The sequence below is a fragment of the Tenrec ecaudatus genome, chromosome X (assembly GCF_050624435.1).
Source record: "Tenrec ecaudatus isolate mTenEca1 chromosome X, mTenEca1.hap1, whole genome shotgun sequence".
In the NCBI taxonomy this organism is placed as follows: domain Eukaryota; kingdom Metazoa; phylum Chordata; class Mammalia; order Afrosoricida; family Tenrecidae; genus Tenrec; species Tenrec ecaudatus.
In genome coordinates this window covers 32,668,069-32,692,835 of record NC_134548.1, presented here as the reverse complement: position 1 = coordinate 32,692,835, position 24,767 = coordinate 32,668,069, and the positions used below count along the sequence as shown (strand labels likewise).

At 36.0% G+C, this 24,767-nt stretch overlaps 1 protein-coding gene across 1 annotated transcript in view; it reads left to right on the top strand.

Moving 5' to 3' along the window:
- The window catches only part of LOC142433260 (dystrophin-like), a 432,482-nt gene that overhangs the window by 370,620 nt on the left and 37,095 nt on the right, over nt 1-24,767 (top strand). Inside the window, exons 17-18 of the mRNA XM_075538341.1 lie at nt 5,475-5,716; nt 14,017-14,197. Coding sequence (XP_075394456.1) covers nt 5,475-5,716; nt 14,017-14,197 — 423 coding nt within the window. The remainder of the gene's footprint in view (nt 1-5,474; nt 5,717-14,016; nt 14,198-24,767) is intronic.

Sequence of the window (24,767 nt, the reverse complement as noted above, 5' to 3'; positions counted from 1 at the left end):
ATCAAGTTTATTTAAGGTTCCATTGCAAATATTCCTCTAATTCAAGAGGTATGCAAACACAGGTTTTGCATTTTTCTAGGCTGGCTTCAGGGCTAATGATGAATTTTCTTGATGAGGAATACTTTCCTCTAAGTGGCAGTTCTGAAGTACTTTCGTGGAAGGTGGTGCACAATTGAAATGATTCTAACAGTCTATTATGCACTGTACACAAGTAATAAAATTAATGGATGCACTTCAAGTAATGATCCATTTCCTCTGGGTGCAATATATTTATTCATAGACTATTGCAGAGGTTGTTTAGAATATGAGATGTGAATGGATTATGATCCATTATCCCTGAGAATCTAATGTGCTGCCACAAAATATTTTCCTAAAGTATTATTCAAAATTTCTGGCAAGTTCATGTTTGTACTCTTGACTAAGTAACAAAAAATTAGAAAAACAGATATATGCCTGACTGATTCGTTTAAAACTTTAAGATTGTTATCCTTAAAAACTCTCATAAAACTTAAATTTTTCAGCTGGAGTGTAAGCATATGAAATGCAGATAAAACGGATATAAAATAGTAAATGCATTTATTTGTGAATAGCATTTAGGGGAATATTTGAACCCTTCTTTTTTCTGCAAAAATTGGAATAGACCTTCTTCAAATAGTACTGGTGAATTTATGGCCAACAAATTCATGAAGTAAACTAATGGAATTGCTGCTTTTAATCTGAGAGCTACAATAAGTGATACACCATTGGAGGTTTCATAGGGTTTGGAATTAAACAAAACTGACATTTTTTCCCTTCAATGATGAAACAAAGGACACTTTGTATTTGTTTGCTTGTTTCCTTGTGTATTTCCACCCTAGTTCTTTGTGTTTGTTTGAAAAAAGCTGTCGATTTGATGTTGGGTGAAGGTCCAAGTTCTTATCCAGTTCTGACTTTAAACTGAGCACTCTGGAGACTTTATCTTGCAGGAGCTTATATTTTAGAGGGACATACTCTTGTATAATAACTCTTGTATAATAATGAGTTCATCTAATATTTACATAAAAGTATTTCAAAATACACTTTGGGTATCCTGTGGAGATTCCCCTATCTTCGTCAGTGAAATGCAGAAAATCTTGATTCCAATGTTGTGTGGGATTTATATATTCAACTTCAATTTAAAATGATTACAAATGAGTTACCAAATATTCCATGATTCCCTTACAAACTTATGAGATAATCACTAGATATTGATATAACCTTTTTCAGAAAAATGAATTCACAGACTTTATATAGCCATAGTTAATTTAATATTCCTTTTTAACTAGCACTAATCATTAATAGTTTATTTTTTTCTAAATAAATTCCTTCAGTCATTAAAATGACACCCCTCTTGTGAATTTCAGCAATTGAGAGATCAAAACTTTTGTTATTGTTGTTGTTATTCTTTCAGATAATAATTTGCCTTCCCTTTACATTAACATAATTTCTGGGGGGTGCAATCAGATAACGTCCTCCGCTTCTAATTGAAAGCTGAGTGGTTCAAGACCAGCCAAAGGTGCTTTGGAAGAAAGGCCTGTGATCAGTTTCCCAAAGCACAACTCTTGGAAACCCTGTGATATTTAATTTTGCTCTGACAGCCATGACATCACCACGAGTCAGCATTGACTTGATTACAAGTGGTAACCTGTCATATGTATTGGTTGCCTGATATGTTTCAGAATTTGTGTATGTACTTCATATACATTACTTCTTAGAGCTCTCATAGTAACTCCAAGCTATTGATTATGTTTTTTAGTTTCAATTCCTGAATGAGTAAAATCATGTTCAATAAGATTTAATAACTGATCTTAGTTTACCTACTTTGCAAGGGCAGGGGGTCAACTTTGAACCCAGATCTGAGTAATTACCAGAGTACTCACTTGTTGGCTCCTATCTTCTGCCCCGTGACCTTAATTATCCTAATATGGAAGCCCTCTGTTTACTACCATTGCATTTCATTTGCCTTTATATGGGTATGAATAGCAATATACCAGTAAGTAAAATATATTGAAGATTTCATACTGTTTTAGAATTGTACACAGTACATTAAAAAATTTGATTCTCTTGTCAATGATGTTTAATAAGTCAACATGGGTTTTTTTTGCTCAGAAAAATTTATACCTGAATTTTAATAAATCCTTCCAAACCTACTGATGTATTATTATTGTTTATCTTTTGACTATTTAATTTTTATATATTATTCCAATTGAGAATTTTGGCTTCATGTTTCCAGTTATTAAAGTTCTTGCTATAGTTGACCCTTTCCAAGGACAGAGCAAGATTACATTCTACACTCCCTTGTCATTAGGATATGTGTTAAATAAGACTCATCAGCCCTTCAGTGGCCTTTGTTTAAGAGAACAAAGAACACCACCCACAAGTCCATTTGAACTCACAGTGATCCTATAGGACAGAATAAAGTTGCCCCTCCAGGTTTCTGAGACTAAAGTTTTACAGGAGTAGACAGTGTCACCTTTCGCTTTAAGAGCTGCTGGTCAGCTCAAACCACTGACCTGTAGTAAGCAGCTCACTGACTATCCAACTAAACCACCAGATGGTTTGCTTTTTATTTATGTGTTCACTTTCTAATTTATGTTCACTTTTTGTTTACTAGAGCCTCTCTTATTTGCCTACCTAATGTCAGGTTTGAATTGACTGGCTGCATATTATGGACTTCCTTCTAAATGTTTGTTCAAGTTCACCATATGCTGAAAATATTTCTCAGAAACATTTGAACATTTCAGCCTAAGTCTCATTTTGGAACCTCACCAGAAATAATTTCACATGTTCCCTCTGTGAATTTTGCAGTGATGCCTTTCCGTTTTCCAGCCACGATATTAGCATTTTGTATTTTTTATCTCAAGCTGAGTACCTATATGGCTGAAGTTGTAGATTCTGCTCTTTGTAGCAAACTTAATCACTGTGCAAGTATAATTACTTACTGGCAGATTTTAGCATAATTTTTGATAACTTCTCAACTTTTTACAGGCAGCTCACCACATCACGCACTTTGATGTTTCAGTAAAACCAATTGCTTTCTTCAGTATTGAGTTATCCCCTACTTCCTTTATACCTTGACCTGTGGGTGCATGGATAGGGTGCCTTTCTTATATTTTGCTTTGTTTTTCAGCTCTTTTCCTTCATATGTCAGCTACAGAGGGAAGAAATGATTATTGATAGTCACACCTGAACATTTCAGTGCTCTTCGTTGTCATCCTGTGCAGTTTCAGACACTGAAATTAATACAGCTAGAGCAGAGTTCAAGTGAATTGAGCAGTGAACAAAACCTCACAAAAATTTAAAATCTACACAGAAGAATGTGAAAAAAGATAAAAGAATACAATGATATAGTTCTTGAGTTATAATCCATGTTCATTTTTTGCTTTACCAAAATACAGTGTGAGACATTCATATGCTAGGAAACCCACAGTTCTTTTTTTTAAACATTTTATTAGGGGCTCATACAACTCTTATCACAATCCATACATATACACACATCAATTGTATAAAGCACATCCGTACATTCTTTGCCCTAATCATTTTCTTTTATTTTCTTTTCTTTTTTTACATTTTATTAGGGGCTCATACAACTCTTATCACAATCCACACATATACATACATCAATTGTATAAAACACATCCATACATTCTTCGCCCTAATCACTCTCAAAGCATTTGCTCTCCACTTAGGCCCTCCACATCAGGTCCTCTTTTTTTCCCCCTCCCTCCCCGCTCCCCCCTCCCTCATGAGCCCTTGATAATCCACAGATTCTTATTTTGTCATATCTTGCCCTATCCGGAGTCTCCCTTCCCCCCCTTCTCTGCTGTCCATCTCCCTGGGAGGAGGTCACATGTGGATCCTTGTAATCAGTTCCCCCTTTCCAACCCACTCACCCTCTGCTCTCCCAGCATCGCCCCTCACACCCCCTGGTCCTGAAGGTATCGTCCACTATGGGTTCCCTGTGCCTCCAGCTCCCATATGCACCAGTGTACAACCTCTGCCCTATCCAGTCCTTCAAGGTAGAATTCGGATCATGGTAGTTGCGGGGAGGAAGCATCCAGGATCTGGGGGAAAGTTGTGTTCTTCATCGGTACTACATCGCACCCTGACTGACCCATCTCCTCTCCTAAACCCCTCTATGAGAGGATCTCCAGTGGTCGACATTTGGGTCTCGGGTCTCCACACTGCCCTTCCCCCTTCATTCAGTAGACTTGCATAACGTATTTGCCTACTAATGACACTGTTCTCATGAAAATTGTATGTAATATACATTCATAAAAGTAGGTTCTCTTTGAATTTGTTTACTAAATAACTTGAGTTCTTGGATAATTACATTCAGAGAAAGCATTTTTGAGAGTAATCCCTCGTGACAGATAAGGATAGAATATATTCAAATATCCAACCTTATAAAATATGAATAGCTATATTTAAAAATAAACAATAACAGGTTAATTCATTTTTCTTCTTTGCATGCCTTCATAAATGAAAAAGTAATTGCATGTATATTAATATACTTAAGACAGTCTAAAATTTGTGAAGTAAACCAAATATTCACATATTTTTACCCATAGCATTAGATGATCTTGCTGTACTTTCATATTATCTTTGATTGACATTAGTCATATCTTACAGTAGGACAAAATTTAAATCTGATGGCGTACATGGAAACTTAATTTGTTTCCCTCCCTGCTAGAAATAGGGCCTCTGAAAAGCTAAAGTAATAATGAGTTTATGTTTCCCTTTTGTCCTTAATGGATTTTTTTTCCACTTTGGATTCTTTGTATATAAGTTTTCAACTTTGAAATCTACTTCTACAATTGTAAACCAAATAATAATAATTTCAATAATATTAAAACAATTATTTTCCTATTGTTTGCTTCATTTCTTTGGATGATTGGGTAGTCTATTTTTTGCTGACCTAAAAAGGGAGCAGAATTATTGTTTTTTGATAAGTTCTCCCTTTTTTCCCTATTTTAAAAAATAGGAAATAAGTAATAATATTTTAATTTGACATCCCAGGCAACTTTTCAAAAATTTAAATGTGAGTTAACTTTAAAGCTTTATTTTCAACTATATAGTAGTAAAATAATCATAAGAACAGTTTAATGATATTTTGCATTTTTTCAAATCCCCAATATTTTCAAAATCAATCTTCCTATCAGGACTTAAGCCATGTTTGAATTTACTAAAATGTATTTTACATTTCTATACATGTCTCTTTACTTATATTTTTATTTCATTCCAACCCTTTGATATCATGTGACTTTAGTAATTTGCATCACCAATCATAAATCACATTACTTCATTTGCTTCTGTATTGCATAAGAAATTTGAAATTATTATAAGAAAAGTCTTAAATCATATGATAAATATTTTATGATTTGAAATGTGATTGTTCTCCGATTGTTTTTTAACTTTGTCTTTAGTAGGTATAATTCAAACATCTTTCTTTTTAGAGGGTGTTAATGCTGAGAGCATCAAGCAAGCTTCGGAACAACTGAACAGCCGGTGGGTTGAGTTCTGCCAGTTGCTAAGGGAGAGACTTAACTGGCTGGAGTATCAGAACAATATCATCACTTTCTATAATCAGCTACAACAATTAGAACAGATAACAACTACTGCTGAAAACTGGTGGAAAATACCACTCACTTCCACATCAGATCCAACTGTGATTAAAAGTCAACTAAAAATGTGTAAGGTAAGACCATTTCCTCCTTCCATCCAGAGCAGGAACAAAGCAAAATTTCTTGGTAACGTCCCAGAGCAAAATAGAAAATTGTGTAATTTGACATTGTCACCTTCTAAGGAACACATAGAAGGTCACGATAGAAGCAAAATGAGCTTATTTTAAATAGTCCATATATGCTGTCCAAGCTCCGCCTCTCCAAAATGCATTAAAGGTACTGACACAGGACAAATTGATTTCTTTGGTTGTCCAAAAAAGTGAGCAGTCTTGGGAATATGCTATACTTGGGGGTGGTCTATACTTTGCCAGTACTCCAGTACAGAAGGAGAGTGTGAGATGCTCCACAGAAAAGGCAGCCTCAGCAGTCCCAGGGAACCTTCCTGGAAAAGATCCAGAACATGAAAGCTTGGATTCATTATCTCCCTGTCTCCAGAATGTAGACAGGGCTTCCCACCCACTAGCTGAACTTAGAGGGATGAAGGCAAGCACCTCAGAGTCTGCATAGAACTGTGAAGGGGACTGAATCAGCGGGAGATCCAGAGAGGGAAACCAGACAAACTAGAACAAAGTGCCCAAGAAAGAGATGACAAGATCATGCATACACGTGTGTAAGAAAACAAGAATTCTCTAAAAGGGAGAATCGCTTGAACTTTTTGCAGCAGACAAGGAAAAGAAGGTATACCCTTTTCATTGTAAATGGGAAATTGTTTGGGGGATAAAAAGCTTGGAGTATAGTTTCCAGTGTAAAATATTAATTATCAACTAGGAAGGCTGGTTTAAGTATAAAAAACAGCAATGTGTCAGGGTTGACTTCCCATAGTTTGATTGGTTTAAAAAAGAAGACAGGAGATGAAGTGTTATCAGTGTTAAATAAATGACAGAAAAGATAACAAAGTATGGTGGCATTGAACCAGAAGCTAAACAAACCACCATCAAGTTCAACTGTGATTCATGATGACCCTCTAGGACAGCGGTTCTCAACCAGTGGGTCGCAACCTTTGGGGGTCGAACAACCCTTGCACAGGGTTTTCCCGATTCATAACAGTAGGAAAATTTCAGTTATGAAGTTTCAACAAAAATAATTTTATGTTTGGGGGGGGGGTCACCACAACATGATTAACTGCATTAAAGTGTCGCTGCATTAGGAAGGTTAAGAACCAGTGCTCTAGTACAAGGTGGAACTGCCCTGGTAGATATCTGAGGCTATAACTTTTTTTCCAACAGTTTTATTGGCACAAAATTTGCATACCATACAATTGTATAGTTTAACCATTCAATCATATTAAAGGGGAATTGTACAATCACCACCATATCCATCCTGAGTATTCACTCTCCCCAGGTTGAATCATCCCCAATATGAGCTGTACAATCTCTATCAGCTCCAGTGCTTCCTCCGCCCCCCCCCGCTTCATTATTTACTCCTGAACTCCCCTTTCCCTCGCTATTAACTGCCTCCCTCCCTTACATCCCCTGTAATGCCTTTTGCCAGTTATTCTAGTACATCCACTCTTCCTGCGCTTCACCACTGAGAAACCAAGTAGAAAGGTACGGATAAATAAATCTTTATGAGAGCAGAAAGCTTGACCTTTCTCATACAGAGCAGTTGGTGGGTTTGAACCACGTATTTAATGATTAGCATTCTAGCTTGTAATCCACTAAACCAACGAGGCTCTTTGAAATCAGAAGGGAAAAACAAATGAAGTACTTGATGGTTTCAGATATTGAAGAAACAAACTTACTAGCTCAGAGAGATTCTATTTGCAGGAATATTTGTTATGCATATCTAAGAATGTACACGTTTTCTTAAAAGGATTATACTCGATGATTTTCCTCCTTATGTATCAATAGAACATTCCACCTGCCTTATTTCTTGGAATCCTGAGATTCTTATATAAAACTATTAATAATATTAACAATGTAATTCATCTATGATATCTGTATTGAGTATTCTCTAATGTGGCCACAAGGAGTCCTGTGCACACAATAGTTAAGCTTGAGGGCTAACCTAAACAGATTTTAAACAGACTGTAAGCTCCTGTTAGAGTTCAAATTGTCTACGAAAGAGAGCCAATAAGCAACTCATTGCATGAATCAATACTACTGGAATAAATGATTTAAATAAAATATTTTACAAGAAGAATCTTACCTGTTTAGACAAGCCACCACCAAGGATAGATCCTTGTGGAAGGGGCATTTTTAGCTTATGCTTTAGATTGATTTGTACTTAAGTGAGAGTGTGTGACATGGCAGTTCAGGCATAGAAAACGTGGAGAGAGGGTAAAGTAACAAGCAAGCAACTGAAAGACCAGTATGAATCCCAGGTATAGAGGATAAAAATAGTGTGATGGGAGATGAAAATGAAGAGACAGAAAGGAGCCCAAACAAGGATTTTTGTAGCATCACAAGGACCTTGGTCTTTATCCAAGGGACAAATGGAAATCACAGGAATAGGAGTCAAAAAGTATCACCACTAGGATTTCAGCTCATACATGCAAACATGCTATGTTAAACATGCATATGTGATCAGTCAATAGGAGCTCTGTAGCACTGTTAAGTAAGTATCCAACTGCTAACTTTTAGGCCGGCAGTTCAAGCCCACCAGTAACTCCATGGGAGAAAGATGAGGCTGTCTGCTCTTATAAATGATTTGTGCCCTGGAAACCCTTCATGGGGTTGCTCTGAATCAGAATCAACTCTATGATAATGCGTTTGGTTTGGGTTTTGTAACCCATAGTTGGTGGCAGACAGATTCAGAAATACATATATCTTAGGATACCTTACAAAAAAAGGGAGGGGGTGATTTTAGTGCCATGGAAGAAAATGATCTTGAGGTCAGGGCTAATATCAAAATGTTAACCAATCAAGTAGATGGCTTCCCAAATCAGGATTTGCAAGCAGTTTAGAGGAATGCTGCTCTACACAATACAACAGGTTTTCCATGGGGACATATCGAAGATGAGTCACGAGAGAGAAGGCTGGCAACCTCAGCAAATGAAAAGGTGGATATGAAGCACAACTTGAGAACAGAAAGCAATTCATAATATTTCCTTGATAAAAAGGGAAAATTTTAATCACACAGCACATAATTTCAAAGGATAAATAGACACTAGCACAGCGTTGGAGGCTTTATTTTGCAGGTCCACACTGAGGGCCTTTAATGGAAATAAGAGTTAATGGTTCACATATTTTAACTATTAAATGTTTCTGCTCAAAATTATCTTCCCCATGACTTATTGTCAGATTGTTAGCATCTTAAATGAACATTCTGCAAATGTTTTATGGAATACACTTGGCTATCCTGTAGGCTCCATCTACAACAGATGAATGACGGCCTTCCCTCTGGCCATAAATGTGAATCAACTGATGTTAATGTACACAACTGGTATTTGTTATACACAGCCTATGTATATATTTCTATAATCAAGACCACCTAATAATATTACCATTTAACTTTTGTACTTTGTCTTCAAATATGAGTATGCATCAACTTTCTAGCACTTGGATGAGGCAATTGAGAGGCAAATAGGAGAGATGAACACATTCTTATTTTGCTAAAGTTCTTTCATCTTCATTCACCAAAATCATCTGGCCTTCGGAGATCAAACTCCCTGAGCCAACTCATGTTATCACACAACCTCAGTCCTCTGAAAGCTACCCAGGTCTTCTAAAACCACAAACAGGTGGCACTGTGCATTAGATAGCTCTTGTCATATAAAAATCGGAGGAAAGAACCTATCCAATAAATCTCAAGGACAAAACTTCTCTCTCCAAAATAGCATTCACCTGTGCAAAAAGAACAGCGTCCCCCTCCCACAATGTTCACTTTGATTTCCATCCTGCTCAGGTTTAAATTTAGTTCATAATTGCTGCTTTTAATTTCCCCCTTCTTCTAATAGCCTTTTGAGCCCATTTAAAAATTTTAATTATCTTGTTGTCTATTATTATATCATAAACAATCCTCAACTAGTTTTTTTCTCTAAAGGTACTGTAGATATAAATTTTAAATGAGCAATCATAATAATAATACATAAAAATACACTCAAATTGAGTTCAAAGTTTAAATACATATGTATATATACATTTATACATCCATTCTAATGGAATCTTTTCTATGGACGAAAACAAGAGTTTAAGTACAATTAAGTTGAGAATAGCATGGCAGAAAGAAAGACAATGTAACTCATCATAAGGCCTACAGAGGTAATTAATTTAAAATGTTCTGAAAATGAACTTTTTAAGAGGAAAACCAAAACATAAATGATTTTTGAAAATATATTTTATTTAAACTGATATATCAAACTATTATAATTTCAAAATAAAATTAATATAAAACAACTATTAATGATATAATATAGTGTTATTTTTTCCTGCTATGCCATCAAAGTTCAGCGCATGTTTTTTTTTTTTAAACATTTTATTAGGGGCTCATAAAACTCATCACAATCCATACATATACATACATCAATTGTATAAAGCACTTCTGTACATTCTTTGCCCTAATCATTTTCTTTTTTTTTTTTTAACAATTTATTGGGGCTGATACAATTCTTTTCACAGTTCATACATATACATACATCAATTGTATAAAGCACATCTGTACAGTCTTTGCCCTAATCATTTTTTTCTCTTTTCTTCTTTTACATTTTATTAGGGACTCCAACAACTCTTACCACAATCCATACATATACATACATCAATTGTATAAAGCACATCCATACATTCCCTGCCCCAATGTTTTATAATTACAACACTTTTCAATTTTTACTAGCTTCACTAGCCAAATATGGTTAGTCTCAGCTATAGTGAACAAAATGACAAAGTATCTTTGTAATTTTATGATCTAATCTACCATGTGTTTGAGAGTGAATGATGGTGTTATTCTTAATTATGCCAAAAAAAAAACCAATAGGCACTGTTCACATGCAAGGGAGCTTCAAAACATTGGTGCAAAAAGCAATTTCAACCCTAATGTGTTTCCACGACCATTTTGACATCCATAAGGACAGCCACTCTCACTAATAAATTCATAAGGAGTAGTGGTGGTGCTGTCAGAGAAGCTTTGGACTGCCGATATCAAGGTCAGTTGTTCAAACCAACCAACTGCTCCTCAGGAGAGAGACAGGCTATCTCCTCTGAGAAAGATTTACACCCTCAAAAACTCTACGTAGGATGCTGTGAGTCGGAATCATCTTGAAGCTGTGAGTAATTGCCTACTCAACCAGGAGAAATGAGGATGACATAAAGACAGTAGAAGATTCAGTTATACACAAACAAAACAACATGGCTTCTAACTCATAAAAATTGTATTAAACAAAAAATTCAAACTGCAACTATTATTCATTATATCCTTCATCTAGATCTCTGCACATCTAAAGGCGATGCTTCCATCTTTCTAACCCTTCCTCTCAGAATGGTGATCTTTTAATTTACACATCATCAAAACAGCAGTTGGGCAACCTCAAGGAAACAAATCAAGTTCCTTCTAAACATTCTTCAAGTGTGACAAACAAAAATAAATCTGAAAGGGGCAATAATAGGGCTGTAGGTCGGATGAGGTAAGGTTTTCCCAGAAAATTCTCAAAAGATCACCGTCCCTACCCTCGAAGAATGAGCAAGTCTTGGTGGAGGAAAATTCCTCAGCAAAAATAGCCTGGACTTTGTTGTCATCCATATGATGAATCATAATCCATCAGCATCATTCTTGGTGTTTTGATTGGACATTCCTTTTAATAACCTTAGGGGAACTTGTTTGCAGCCATCCAGTGATACACAGAGACTTGTTTAAACACATTTTGGTTCCAATAAATACATGGTTGTATCAGCTCAAACTATAGTAGCATTATTTTCTTAACTGACAATCTAGTATATGTTAATTCCATTCATAGCCATGCTATAGAACAGAGAAGTACCTCTATAGGGTTTCCATAGTTTTAAAACTTTGAAGAAGCAGCGTGCCACATATTTGCCCAGAGGAGTGGGTGGTAGGTTAGAACCACTGACCTTTGGTTAACATCAAAGAGGTCTAACCAGTGTACCCGCAGGGCTTTTAAAGAATATGATCAGTAAATATTTGATTCTATATTATATAAACATTATTAAATATATACATATATTTACCCCCAAGTTATTCCACTGCCATTAAGTTGATTCTTACTCATAGAAACCCTCATAGTAGTTTTACTCTGTAACACATGGTATCAATCTGGGTTGAGTGAACTCTTCAGTAATATATAGTAAATATATATTCCATATATATAAATTAATTGAAAGAAAAGCAAATATTTTTCAGAAGTACTTCTTAGTCTTTGGAGCAAAAGCACATAACTTTGACTTTGGAGGGTAGCAATGTAGCATCCCCATTTTGTTTATGGAAAAGGTTTAAGATCATTCATGGTACTATTCAAGAGCCCTTGTCTCCAAGTGGTTACACATTGGATTTCTAACAACAAAGTTAGTAGTTCAAAACTACCAGCTGCTCTTTGGGAGAAAAATGAGGCTGTCTAATTCCATAAAGAGTTACAGTCTCAGAAACTCAGCAGATGTGATTCTAAGCTGTAATTAACTCTCTAGCAGTGAGTTTGAGAGTATATAATGGTGCTGATTGATGGTATTATTCATCCACAACACATCTATCCCCATCAACGCTGTTAATGATGTCATTTTGAAATTTAACGTATGTTATATAAGATGTTCCACATTGAGTGAAGAACCAACTGTTTTTCACCTTTTCATTTCCCTCCTGCGAGGTTTATTGGGTAGCTGCTTTCTTAAAGTACGTTCACTCCTCAATAAGAGACCTGTAAAATGACTTCTCAAAGAACAATGATGTGTTCTATACATTCCTGTTTTAACAGTTTTTTAGATAACATTTTTATTGTAAATAGGTGGGGGTTTACCTTTCAGATCATCAAATTTGTATTCAACAGTAAAAACTATGAAGCAAATAACATTCTCTGATCCCTCTTAAGCACTAGCTTCTTCCATTTTACCCGAGTGAACACAAGGTATTTTATGAGTCTCTCTTCTCCTCCTCTTCTTCTTCTCCTCCTCCTCCTCCTCCTCCTCCTCCTCCTCCTCCTCCTCCTCCTCCTCCTCCTCCTCCTCCTCCTCTTCTTCTTCTTCTTCTCTCTCTCTCTCTCTCTCTCTCTCTCTCTCTCTCTCTCTCTCTCTCTCTCTCTCTCTCTCCCTCTCCCTCCCTCCCTCCCTCCCTCCCTCCCTCCCTCCCTCTCTCCACTCTCTCCACTCTCTCCCTAGCTCTACCACTCAATATCTCTTCTTTTCTGAAATATTGCCATTGTAAGTGTATTTATGGGTTTGTGCGCATTATTTCCACTCACAGTGATCATATAGAACAGGGTAAAACTGCCCCCTGTGAGTTTCCAAAACTGTAACTCTTCATGGGAGAAGAACATCTGTCTTTCTCCCTTGGAGTGCCTGGTGGTTTCAAACTCCTGACCTTGCAATTAGCATCTCAAACCTTAACCACTATGCCACCAGGACTTTTTGGGTTGAATTGGACTCTACTGCAGTGATTTTATTTTTCAGTTTGGTACATTACTTACATGACCTGGTTGTCCTGTCAGTTTATTGTTGTACTGCTAATTACAAGTTCACTTCTTCAAACCCACTAGCTGCTCTGAAAGCAAAAGATGGGGCTGTCTGTTCCTGTTATAATTTTAATACCTTAGAAACTTCATGGAGGGCCCACTGAAGTCAGAATCAACTTAACAGCAGTAGATGGAGTGGTATTGATACATTATTAGGTTGTTGCCTTTCTCGTGAATATCCATGTTTGCATGCCTCCTGCATCTTCAGGAGCTCGGAATGTTATACACCTGCCAGAGGATCTAGAAGGCATGATAGAGTCCAGAGGGCCTTTGTGTTAGTCCAAACCTGTCCGGCCTAAGTCCAGAAGGATATATGTGTCCAACATAACTTTGCTATGATTCCAGAGTAACAAGTATTCTACCCCAGGGCTGAGACACGCAGGTATCACGATATGAATCAAAATCCATATTTCTTAACAAAAGTCCAGCAATTTTCCTTTATTCAGTGTGCCTTCCCTTAGTAAAAAACATGTGGTGTCAACCAATAACACAAGGCAGAAAAATAAGTGGGTCGTAAACTAGTTAGTAAACTTGATGACTTGTGGTAGAGACTTACCTAAGCCATCAGAGAGCTTTCCTATCAAATTTTTAAGCAGTGTGTTAATGTGAACTTGCATCACTGCCTTTTAATAATTCCATCTGCAAAAGTGTAATGTATGTAAATTTAAAATGTTATTTATTTTAATATTCTAAATGATGACACAGGATGAAGTCAACCGACTGTCAGCTATTCAGCCTCAAATTGAGCGATTAAAAATTCAAAGTGTTGCCTTGAAAGAGAAAGGACAAGGGCCAATGTTCCTGGATGCAGACTTTGTGGCCTTTACAAATCATTTTAAGCAAGTCTTCACAGATGTGCAGGCCAAAGAGAAAGAGCTACAGACAAGTAAGTAAAAATTTTAGAATGGTTAATGTGGCGTGTTTCAAATTGGTTATTTGTGAGGAAAAAGAAAGTACTGACAACAATATTTTCCACTGATAGATCCATCCTTCATCTAAATTTTCCAAAGAAGTACAAAAACACGGCCATTGAAAATCGACCAGTCATATGCATTTCTTTTTTCCCTGTAGTAGTTTCCTGATATTATGGAAAAATATAGATATTTGTTTCCTATTGGCCTAGCTTTTCCTTAGTGGGTTGCAACTTCAAATATCAGTGGATTTAAAAAAATCATTTTAATGGGAGCTCATACAACTCTTATCACAATTCATACATATGTCAATTGTGTAAAGCACACTTATACATTTGTTGCCCTCATAATTCTCAAAACATTTGCTTTCCACTTGGGCTCTTGGGATCAGCTCCTCATTTTTCTTCCCCCTCCTCCTCCCCGCTCCCTCATGAAACCTTGAAAATCTATAAATTATTATTTTATCATAACTTACACTGCCCGTCTCCCTTCAGCCACTTTTCTGTTGTCCATACCCCAAGGAGAAGGTTATATGTAGATCCTTGTAATCAGTTCCCCCTGTCTATCCCCTTCCCTCCTCCTTCCTGGTATCACCATTCTCACCACTGGTCCTGAGGGGTTCATTCATCCTGGATTCCCTGTGTTTCCAGTTCCTATCTGCACCACTGTACATCCTCTGGTCTAACCACGTTTGTAAGTTAGAATTGGGATCATGATAGTCGTGGGGGGCGGCAAGGGGAAGCATTTAAGAACGAGGAAAGTAGTGTGTTTCATTGATGCTACACTGTACCCTGAGTGACTCATCTCCTCCCCACTAGCCCTCTGCAAGGGATGTCCAGTTGTCTACAGATAGACATTGGGTCCCCATCCCGCACTCCCCCTCATTCATGATGATATGATATTTTTGTTCTTTTGTGCTTGATACCTGGTCCCTTTGACCCTTCATGATCACACAGGCTGGTGTGCTTCTTCCATGTGGGGTTTGTTACTTCTGGGCTAGATGACCCCTTGTTTACCTTCAAGCTTTTAAGATCCCAGATGCTGGTTTACCTTCAATCCTTTAAGGCCCCAGATACTATATCTCTCAATAAACTGGTACCATCAGTCTTCTTCACCACTCTTACTTATGCACACATTTGTCTTCAGCGTTTATATGGGGAAGGTGATCACAATGATGGTTTTTGTTCTTTGTTGTCTGTTACCTGATCCCTTCAACATCTTGTGATTATACAGGCTGGTGTGCTTTTTCCCTGTGGGCTTTGATGCTTCTGAGCTAGATGGCTGCTTGTTTACCTTCAAGCCTTTAAGGCCCCAGACAGTATTTCTTTTGATAGCTGGGCACCATCAGCTTTCTTTACCACATTTGCTCATGCACACATTTATCTTCAGCAATTGTGTTGGGAAAGTGGGTATCATGGAATAACCGTTTAGTTGCGCAAGGTGATCTTGTATTGAAGGAGTACATGAGTGGACTCCCAATGTCTATCTACTACCCTACGACTAAACCTATAAATATATGCACATAGATTTATTTCCCCCATAATCCTAAATATATTTACATATGTACATGCCAGTATTTAGGCCTGTATGTATGCCCTTTGCCTCCTACTTCTTTCTTCTATTTCCTTTTGCTTTCCTCTTGTGCCACTACCATGCTCAGTCTTTAATTGGTTTTCAGTAATTCTTCTCGGTTACATTGCCCTTGATCACTCTGTACCAGTCCTCCCACCCCCTCCTTGCCACTGGTTTTGAATCACTCTTTGTTGCCTTGTCCCTGGGTTGGTTAACACCTCTTCCCTTCCAGCACCTCCCACTCTCCCATGCCCACCCCCCCTGAACTGCCCATCCCTTTGTTTTCCTCTCTACATTGTTTACCCAGCCTATCTTATATAGTTAGACCTGCAGAGATAATAATATGCACATAAAATTGTGGATGACCTCAACAGCACCAAACAAAGTGACAAATAAAAACAAGGTGGCCACGACAGCAACAACAACAAACTAACAAACAAAAAAGCCAATCAGTGGATTTTTGGGCAATGATTACAAAAAAGCACAGTGGTATAAGTGTGAGGTATGAGTGCGTGTTCACTAAATACAGTTTGCTTTAAGCATGAGGATACATTCTCATATAGTATCTAGTATGGCTATCATTTTAATACAACAGTCCCTCTTGTCCTTTTTTTCATCTCGTCAATTTGCTCTTATAAAATGATAAAGTTAATATATAATTTCTAGTCCAATATACATATATCCTTATTCATTAATTAAATTTTAAGACAAATTCCTTTGAGAAATTGGACTCTAAGAACTTAGAAGCAACAGTGAAAAAGTTGTTTATGATGCAGCATGAATACACACACACACACATATAGAGCCTGAGTGGATTTCAAAGAAGTTAAACTCTCTTAAAACAGATTTCTCAGATTTATTTATATCAAACATAAGAACAGGGATTTCTTTCTAGGAACACTATAGCCAGGAGATACATGTGTCTATTCGTTACTTTTGAATTAACTACTGAATTTAGCAGGTAATAATTGTTATAAGCTTAATTAGTGAAATACATGGCACGTCCTCATTCTTTTCATTTTTCCATGTCTTGAAATGAAATATATAAAACAAATGATAAGTTTGTATTATTTTTCTTACTTAAAAGACATTGATTTCCTGAAAGGGAATCAGGTACATCGACTTTAAAATAATGCCAGCTCCCTCTAGTGGATTCCATTATATTTGTTGCTGTATTTTTGTAGAACAATGGGGAGAAACATTCTACTTCCTATATTTCCAAACAGTGACTTATTTTAAAATAATATGTGTACTGAAATAGAAATTGGTGCCTTTATTTAAAGACCAATTGTTTTATTAGATACACTAACTCTAGGGAAAAACTACAACAACTTTAGAGGCAAAATTTTTCTTCTGTATTGTATAGGCTATTGAAAGGTTAATTAAATCAAGTTTCAATTTTTTCCTGTTCATTATAAAGATGTTCAGAATGTTTATATTTCATAAAATATTTATCTATGGCACTACATATACATAGTATCATATGCAATGTATTCATACAACCATCAATCCCATGTATGCATATAGATGCATATATATGATGATAATATTCAAAATTTGTTCCTGCTACTTAATTTTAAGTAGAAAGAACTCTGTTCTCGATCTGTGCTTTAGAAACACAAATTTTACTCAACTAACTCTCCACGGAACAGGTCAGGAAATTGACCTAATTTACTTGTATATCCAGGCAAAGTATACCTTTTTTTGTTTTGTTTTTAATCTAGGACACGCGCATTTTGGGTTTCATTTCTATTAATTAATTTCTGAACAGTTTTATTGGCACATATTCCACATATCATACAATTTAGTAGTCCAACCATATTAAGAAGGTTTGTACAATCTTTACCACAATCCATTTTAGAACCTTTTGTTTTTCCCCATACTCATTGTTATTCCTGTAATTTTTTTTACCTTTTGTCAGAAATACACACTCTCCATTTATTTTTGATGCATCATTTTTACTTTCCAGGGATGAATAGAATAGTTGCTTTGCTTTTAAATTCATAAGCAATTAAGTAAAACTGTGTAAAGGGTCATTTCTTTTTTCATCTGATTTTCTGTTAGTACAATTATTAGCAAGAATAAAATATTTATTTATTAAAACTAGACACACGCTTGATATCATTAGGTATGAGGCTTGCTCCCTGACCTCACGAATCATGACAGTACATGAATTGCAAACATTTAAGGAGAGTTCTTAAAGACAGGATTGCTGAGCTAGTAGTGTTTAAGTTGGAGAAATTATAGACAAAAGTGAAAATAAGAAACCCCCGTCAACAAATGTCTAAACACATACATATATCAAGGATGTAGTTACATAAAATAATTAAAATTCAATTACAATAAATGTGAGGATTTTTTAATGTTCTGTTTTGTTTTAAATTGCTGAAGAAACTGGCTACTAGAAGAATATTTGTGATAACTTGGCTCAAGACAATTTGGGTTGGTTGTATGTCTCATGAAATTGTTGTAAGGTGTTTTTGGAGCTTTAGTGGTATAGTGGGTTATTCATTAGTGGAATATATTACTAGTTCAAAACTACCAGTCACTTAGAGAAGTGAGAAGAATGAGTTTTCTATTCCTGTAAGATTTACAGTCTGAAACAGCGGTTTGACCCTGTCCTATAGGGTCACCATGAGTCGGAATTGACTCAATAGCAGTGAGTTAGGTTTTTGAGTTTAGGGTAATCTTAGATAAAAATCTTACAGACTCCTCCATTTCTTCCACACCTCAAGCTTTGTGGGAATAAGGCCTGGTGTAGCGGGGTTTTCTAGTAGAGCAGTGGCATTAAGTACAAAGCCATGAGTAAGTAATAGCTTTTGACTGGATTGTAGGGGATTCATGAAAATGGAAAACTGAGCTAAAATGTTCAATGAATTCTGATGGTGAAGATATTTGGTTGTAAATCAAAGTAAAGGACTTACATGTTGGTGTTGTAAATTTAGATTTTCATGCTCAGAATTATTTTTCGAATTCTCTTAAAGATCATATCAACTAATAACTATACTTGAGTACTCACCCTTATACTGCTTGACGTATTTTTGCATAGTTCACATTTGAGGAAAAAAATGCTTACTTCTATTGTGGTTTATTCTACTTTATAAAGTTTGAAGTCACAAGAAAATGTTTTTGGTGATTTTACTCGTTCCTTGTTACTTTACTGACAATAAGGAATAGAGAAAATGAAGGAGGCTAGTTGGCATAAGATAAAAAAATAGGTACTAGAATCAACTTGGAGATTTTCCCCAAGTAGTTATCTCAAAAGAGTATAAATTGTCCTTAGTGCAGGGAGACATGGAGACACAGAGAGATTAGATAGATAGATAGATAGATAGATAGATAGATAGATAGATAGATAGATAATGCATATGTTAATTTCCCATGGTTGACTGCTAACCATAAGGTCTTCAATCAAAACCATAGTACCTGACACAAGCCATGGGCTTTAAAATTAACTCCTATGCCTCTGAAGTCTCTTTTATTGCATAATTTCATCAGTTCCATTTAAACCAGAACTCACTGTCATTGATCCCATTCCAACTCCTAGTGATCCTTTAAGTACATTGGATAATTCACTAGGCCACCTGGGATCCTATTGTTCATAGCAACTCTAAATTCAAGAGCAAGTTTCAGAGTCCCTTCCAACAGAAGTATTGCTTTTCTTTCTTTTCTATATTTATAATGAACAATTTCTCTATATATGATATTCTTCATATCGACCCACAACTTGTCTGCTCTCTGGTCATTTGTGTTCAGTGTATCACATCTATTCTCTTCATGGTTTCTAAATTCAGTTGAGATGCACTCATGGTCCTAGTGTGGTTATCATGGGTTTGTTTTAAAATCTTTCTCCACCTCAACTTGAGCTTGCACATAAGCAATGGATGGTGCCTACAATTTAATTAGTCATATTAACTGGTCTTCCTTGTAGACATTTGGATATGATTATCTCACGGGAAGCATTGTCCTTTAGAGTGTATCTTGAAATGTTCTTTTTGATGATGAATGTGACAACATTTCCATTGATGCTCAGCATTATAGATCATATGATTTTTAATATTCAAATTAGTCAGTACCAGTCCATTCTAACTCATCAGTGTATGAGATATCATCTATATGTTTTCCATTTCATATCTGATGACTTCCAATTTTCCTACATTCCACATTCATATTGTTAATGGATATTTCCCCCAGTTTCTTCTCATCTTGACTTGTATGGAGTCAGGAATTGAAGGCCTCGGTGTTTTACTATATCCATGTTATTAATTTCAACTCTACTTTAGCTCTTCCTCAGTCATGCTTTGAGTGCCTTTCAACCTGAGGTCCTCAGAATCTTACAGAACTATGCCAGAGTATGTCCCTCTAATATTTATCGGATTCTGTCTGATCAGTTATTTTTAGAAATTGATTGCCAGGTCTTTCTCCCTAATCTATTTGAGCCTGGACCCTTTGCTGAAACCTATCTATCCACCTTGGGTGGCCCTGCTGGTATTTGAAATACTGATGACATAGCTTCCATAACCACAGAAAGACACAAGCCATCAAATTATAGCAAACTGACAAACGAGTGGTGTGTATGTACATACATAATTCTCTCTATATATCCATAGGTATATAGGTAGATAAATAATGCTAATAAAACTCTCATATAATTAAAGATGCAAAGTTAATAAATTAGTTGTATTTATTCTATTTTTACTGTCATTAGTAAAAATGTCACTTAGATTATTAATTCATTTTTCTACATAAAAGTTAGGAAGTGAATTTCCCTGTATAGGAAAGCTCTATGTTACATTCCACATTAGGATCACAAGAACAGCATGGTTCAACTGAAGTTTCCCTGGCATACATTTTCTTCCACAAGAGAGTCTCTTTAATTTGAAGCAATATTACCAATCCCCGACTAGTGTTCTCAAGCATATCTTTTTAAAGTGAGATAAACCCCACAATAGCAAAAATTGTCAAAGAAGTTGTTTAAAGTCAACAATCATTTTGGAATTGTGTAATAATACCATTATATTCTACATCAAGAAAACAAAATAGTGTGATCTTTATGTTTCAACATGTGCATGCACGTTTTGTTCTCATTATTTTTATTATATTGGTTCCAGTCTTTGTAAGCTCACTTCTTAACACAAACCCCTAAATGGATTCTGAATGTATCTACTTGTTTCGTATCATCAATCAAAAGACAATTGTCATGAAATTTGATGTGAGCAAGAACAAAAGAATGAATAAGAAAAAACATATACTATGTAAATCTATCAGCTTACCAATAATAAATGGTTCCTGTGTAGGTCTGTTTTCAGGACATGCAGTGTCAATATATATAATCACCATCAGAAAACATTAATTAAATAAAAGATCAATAGCAAATTACAGGGTCCCACCCCTTTCCATCTTCAGCATTCAGAAGTAATTAACAGATAATCGCCCTGATTCAAATTTATTAGGTACAAAACTGTGAATATAATTAAAAATCTAAGATTTGATTTATAACCACAGTAAAATTATAACTCTATACTAAAGCCAGTATGCATAAATTTGGGGGGGGATAGTCACTTTTCAAAAGCATAAATAGTTTAGAATAGTTGTGTTTAATGAATTGGCCTCTGCAGTAATTTGATTTTCCCTCTTTAAATTTAATATGTTGCATTATATGATATAATGCAGCTAATGAATCTGTAATAACTGTTGTGACTATATACATAATGACAACATCATACACATTGAAATACAAGGTGATTATAATCAAATTTATAATGTGTATCTATAATTTAACTCTTTTGTTCTTTTATTGTATAACTTCTAAAAGTAGAAATTATATTAAACTGTGAATAAACCAACCTTTGGACTCTATAGCTCAGATAGTGTATTATTTCTTCAGTGCTCTTTGATGGTCTGTGCCATTACCACTGTGTTTTAAGAGTACTTGTAATCAATAATCAGGTGTTAGAAGAACATTATGCTCACTTGTGAATAGGTGTTTTTTTGCCACCAGCAGAAAAAAATATATGAGGAAATGTATCTTTGATTTGATTTTTGCGTTATAAACGGCATAGCCATGTATTTTTATATGCAACTCAGAACTGACCTTTGCATTCTAGACTCATAAGTCTCACTACTCTCGTGACCCCTCTCTTTGTATGTCCCAAGAAACCGCAATCCCAGTATGTCACAGTAAGATAAGTTCTGGTCGACAACTCTTCAACCAACAATCTTTCAAGAAAGTACCCTGGGAACCTTAGAGGCATCCTTGTTTCTGAGGTTCGCTCATTCCCTATTTGCATATTCACTCACAGAGTGGTTTGGGTAGTCATGGTTCAGTGGGTGAATTATGTAAGAGACCTGGGCTTTGGGTCTCAGGTAGGAGACCTGGGTTTGATTTGTAGTCAGTTCGCCTCATGAATTGTCACTACTTGCTTGCCTGTGGTGGTCTGTCTCTTGTTAGAATGCTGAAAAGATTTCAGTGGAAATTCCAGACAAAGAATAACTAGGAATAAAGACCTATTGATCCACTTCCAAAAGTCAGCTAATGTAAACCCTGTGAGTCACACCAGTTTGCTCTAGAACCATCCTCATTCTCTCTCTCTCTCTCTCTCTCTCTCTCTCTCTCTCTCTCTATCTATCTATCTATCTATCTATCTATCTATCTATCTTTCTCTTTTCCCAATTTGTTAATTTTCAACCAATGACTAACTCATTTCAGATTTATGACTGAAATTAGCTTGACAAGAGCACAGAAATGAAAGAAAATCCATGTTAGAGCCCAAAAAAGCCATGAAGTGAGAAAGGATGAGGATAAAATTGAAGATTTTCAATTTGAATAACTCCAAGTTCAAAGACCCCATGGAGATTAAAACAAGGAAATAGATAGGTTGAGATAGGTTCTTTTTCTCCAAGTCAATAATATCTTCTCTCACTTAGACAGGATCCAGGTGTCACCAAATCCGAGTTTCCCAATATGGCATTTGCACAAAGCATTCTGTCTTCATGTTCTACCCTAGAAATTACAGTTCAGTGAATTCTGATTTGTTCTGTACATACTGATCCCTTACAGGGGACAGTGCTGCCCATTTTGGGTGGTCCAATAAGCAGAAACTCACATGTTCCTTCTCTTATTATGCTTGTAGTCCAGGAAGATACATAGTCATTAACCACATAATAGAACTAGAGATTTTATAATTATATAATATGATCAGGAATGAGAACCTAGAAGATAAAAAGTGATTCTGTCATAGAAAATCAAGGAAGATTTACGTGAAAATATATTGCCTGATAGGCAAACCAAAGTTTGAGTAGTCTTTTACAAGACTAAGGGAAGTACTGGAGTCCTGGAAGCATAGTGGTTCTATATTGGTCTGCTAACTGCAAGGTCAACAGTTCTAAAGCATCTAGTGCTCTGTAGAAGAAAGATTAAGTTTTCTACTCCTGTTCAGAGCTATAGTCCTAGAAACCCACAGGGGCTGTTCTACCCCGTCCTAGGGGATCATTCAGAGTGAAAATCAATTGAATGACAGCGAGATTTTGAAAGTCTATCAATAGATGGCTACCTAAGAATCCCAGAGACGTTCCATGGTAGGACTAAGAAGGTAGACCGGGTTACTTGTAACATGATGTGATTCCAGGTATTCCACCCGAAACAGAGGACAGTATTGAGAAGCTTTATGCTGTGGTGTCACACAATAAACTGGTTTTACAATTTCAAAAGCTGAGGTTTATTGAAAGGAGACAACAGCACCATCTGCAGAGGGGAAGCAGGCTCTTGCATGTGGACTTTAGTTTGTGCTTAGTAACTTATCTTGATGGTACTTATGTCTATATTTCTTGAACTTTTCTTCACTGTTCCCTTTCCAAATGAATCCCGTTTTCTCTTAAAAATGGATAGAATTCCAGTTGACATGTCAACGGGATTTCTTCAAGTGTTGCACTGAAGACATCTCTGAAGTGCTAAAACCAATTAAGACCCACACTACAGAGAATACAATTTTCCAATTAGGATTAATCAGAAAGATCAGAAGGAACCTAAAGAAAAGAGTCTAATCAAGGACATCCTTTTAAATGAGGTGGATGAGATTAAACTCCATTAGGTAACTATGCACACAAGATAGCAACATTTGATGGCTGATGAATCTGCACAAGAATTGTGAGGCAACTACTTCTAAAATTCACTTTGATTCTAGCTCTTTCCTAACAGCAGTCCACATATTAAGAATGCAGACTTTATCCTGAAACATTAGATGCATCCTTCAAAAGTAATTGGAATTCAGAATGAAAGTTCTTAGTAATCTTATATGACAAATCAGTAACACAAATAATTGTTGTGGAAGTTCTTGCATATACTTGATCAGTGTTTTGAAGGGAAACGGAGGGATTCTTACCACATGATCTTTAGATCATTTGATTGACTGTTCTTAGTGCTTTTTTAGAACTACCCAAAAGACTTCATTTCCTAGAATCCTTTTTTAGAAATGGAAACCAGCTTGGTCCACCACTATCATTTATTCATATTATTGTGGCTTGTGTATGGTTGCAATAATGAAAGCTATACTGCTCATATTTCAAATACCAGCAGGGTCACCAAACTTGGGCAGAATTCAGACAAAGAGTGACTAGGAGGAAGGATAAAATTATCTACTTCTGGAAAAAAATAACAAGGAAAACTGTATGGATAACAATGGAATATTGTCTGCTATAATATTGGAACTCCTCAGGTTGGAAATCACTCAAGAATTATGAATGAGTAAGAGCTGTAAGAGCCCCAATAAAATGATTTTAAAAAGAAGTTGAAATATATATGTATATGGAAGATCTGATTTCACACAGTAGAGTTGACCTTAGTGATGTAGCGATCTTCATTTGCTTATGTGGCCCATCTCAAAATGAAGAAGCAGCTTTAGTATACATTATAATTAAAATATATGCTGTGCAACATTTGAAGCAAAGAGAACTGGAAGTTGTCAAAAATGAAAC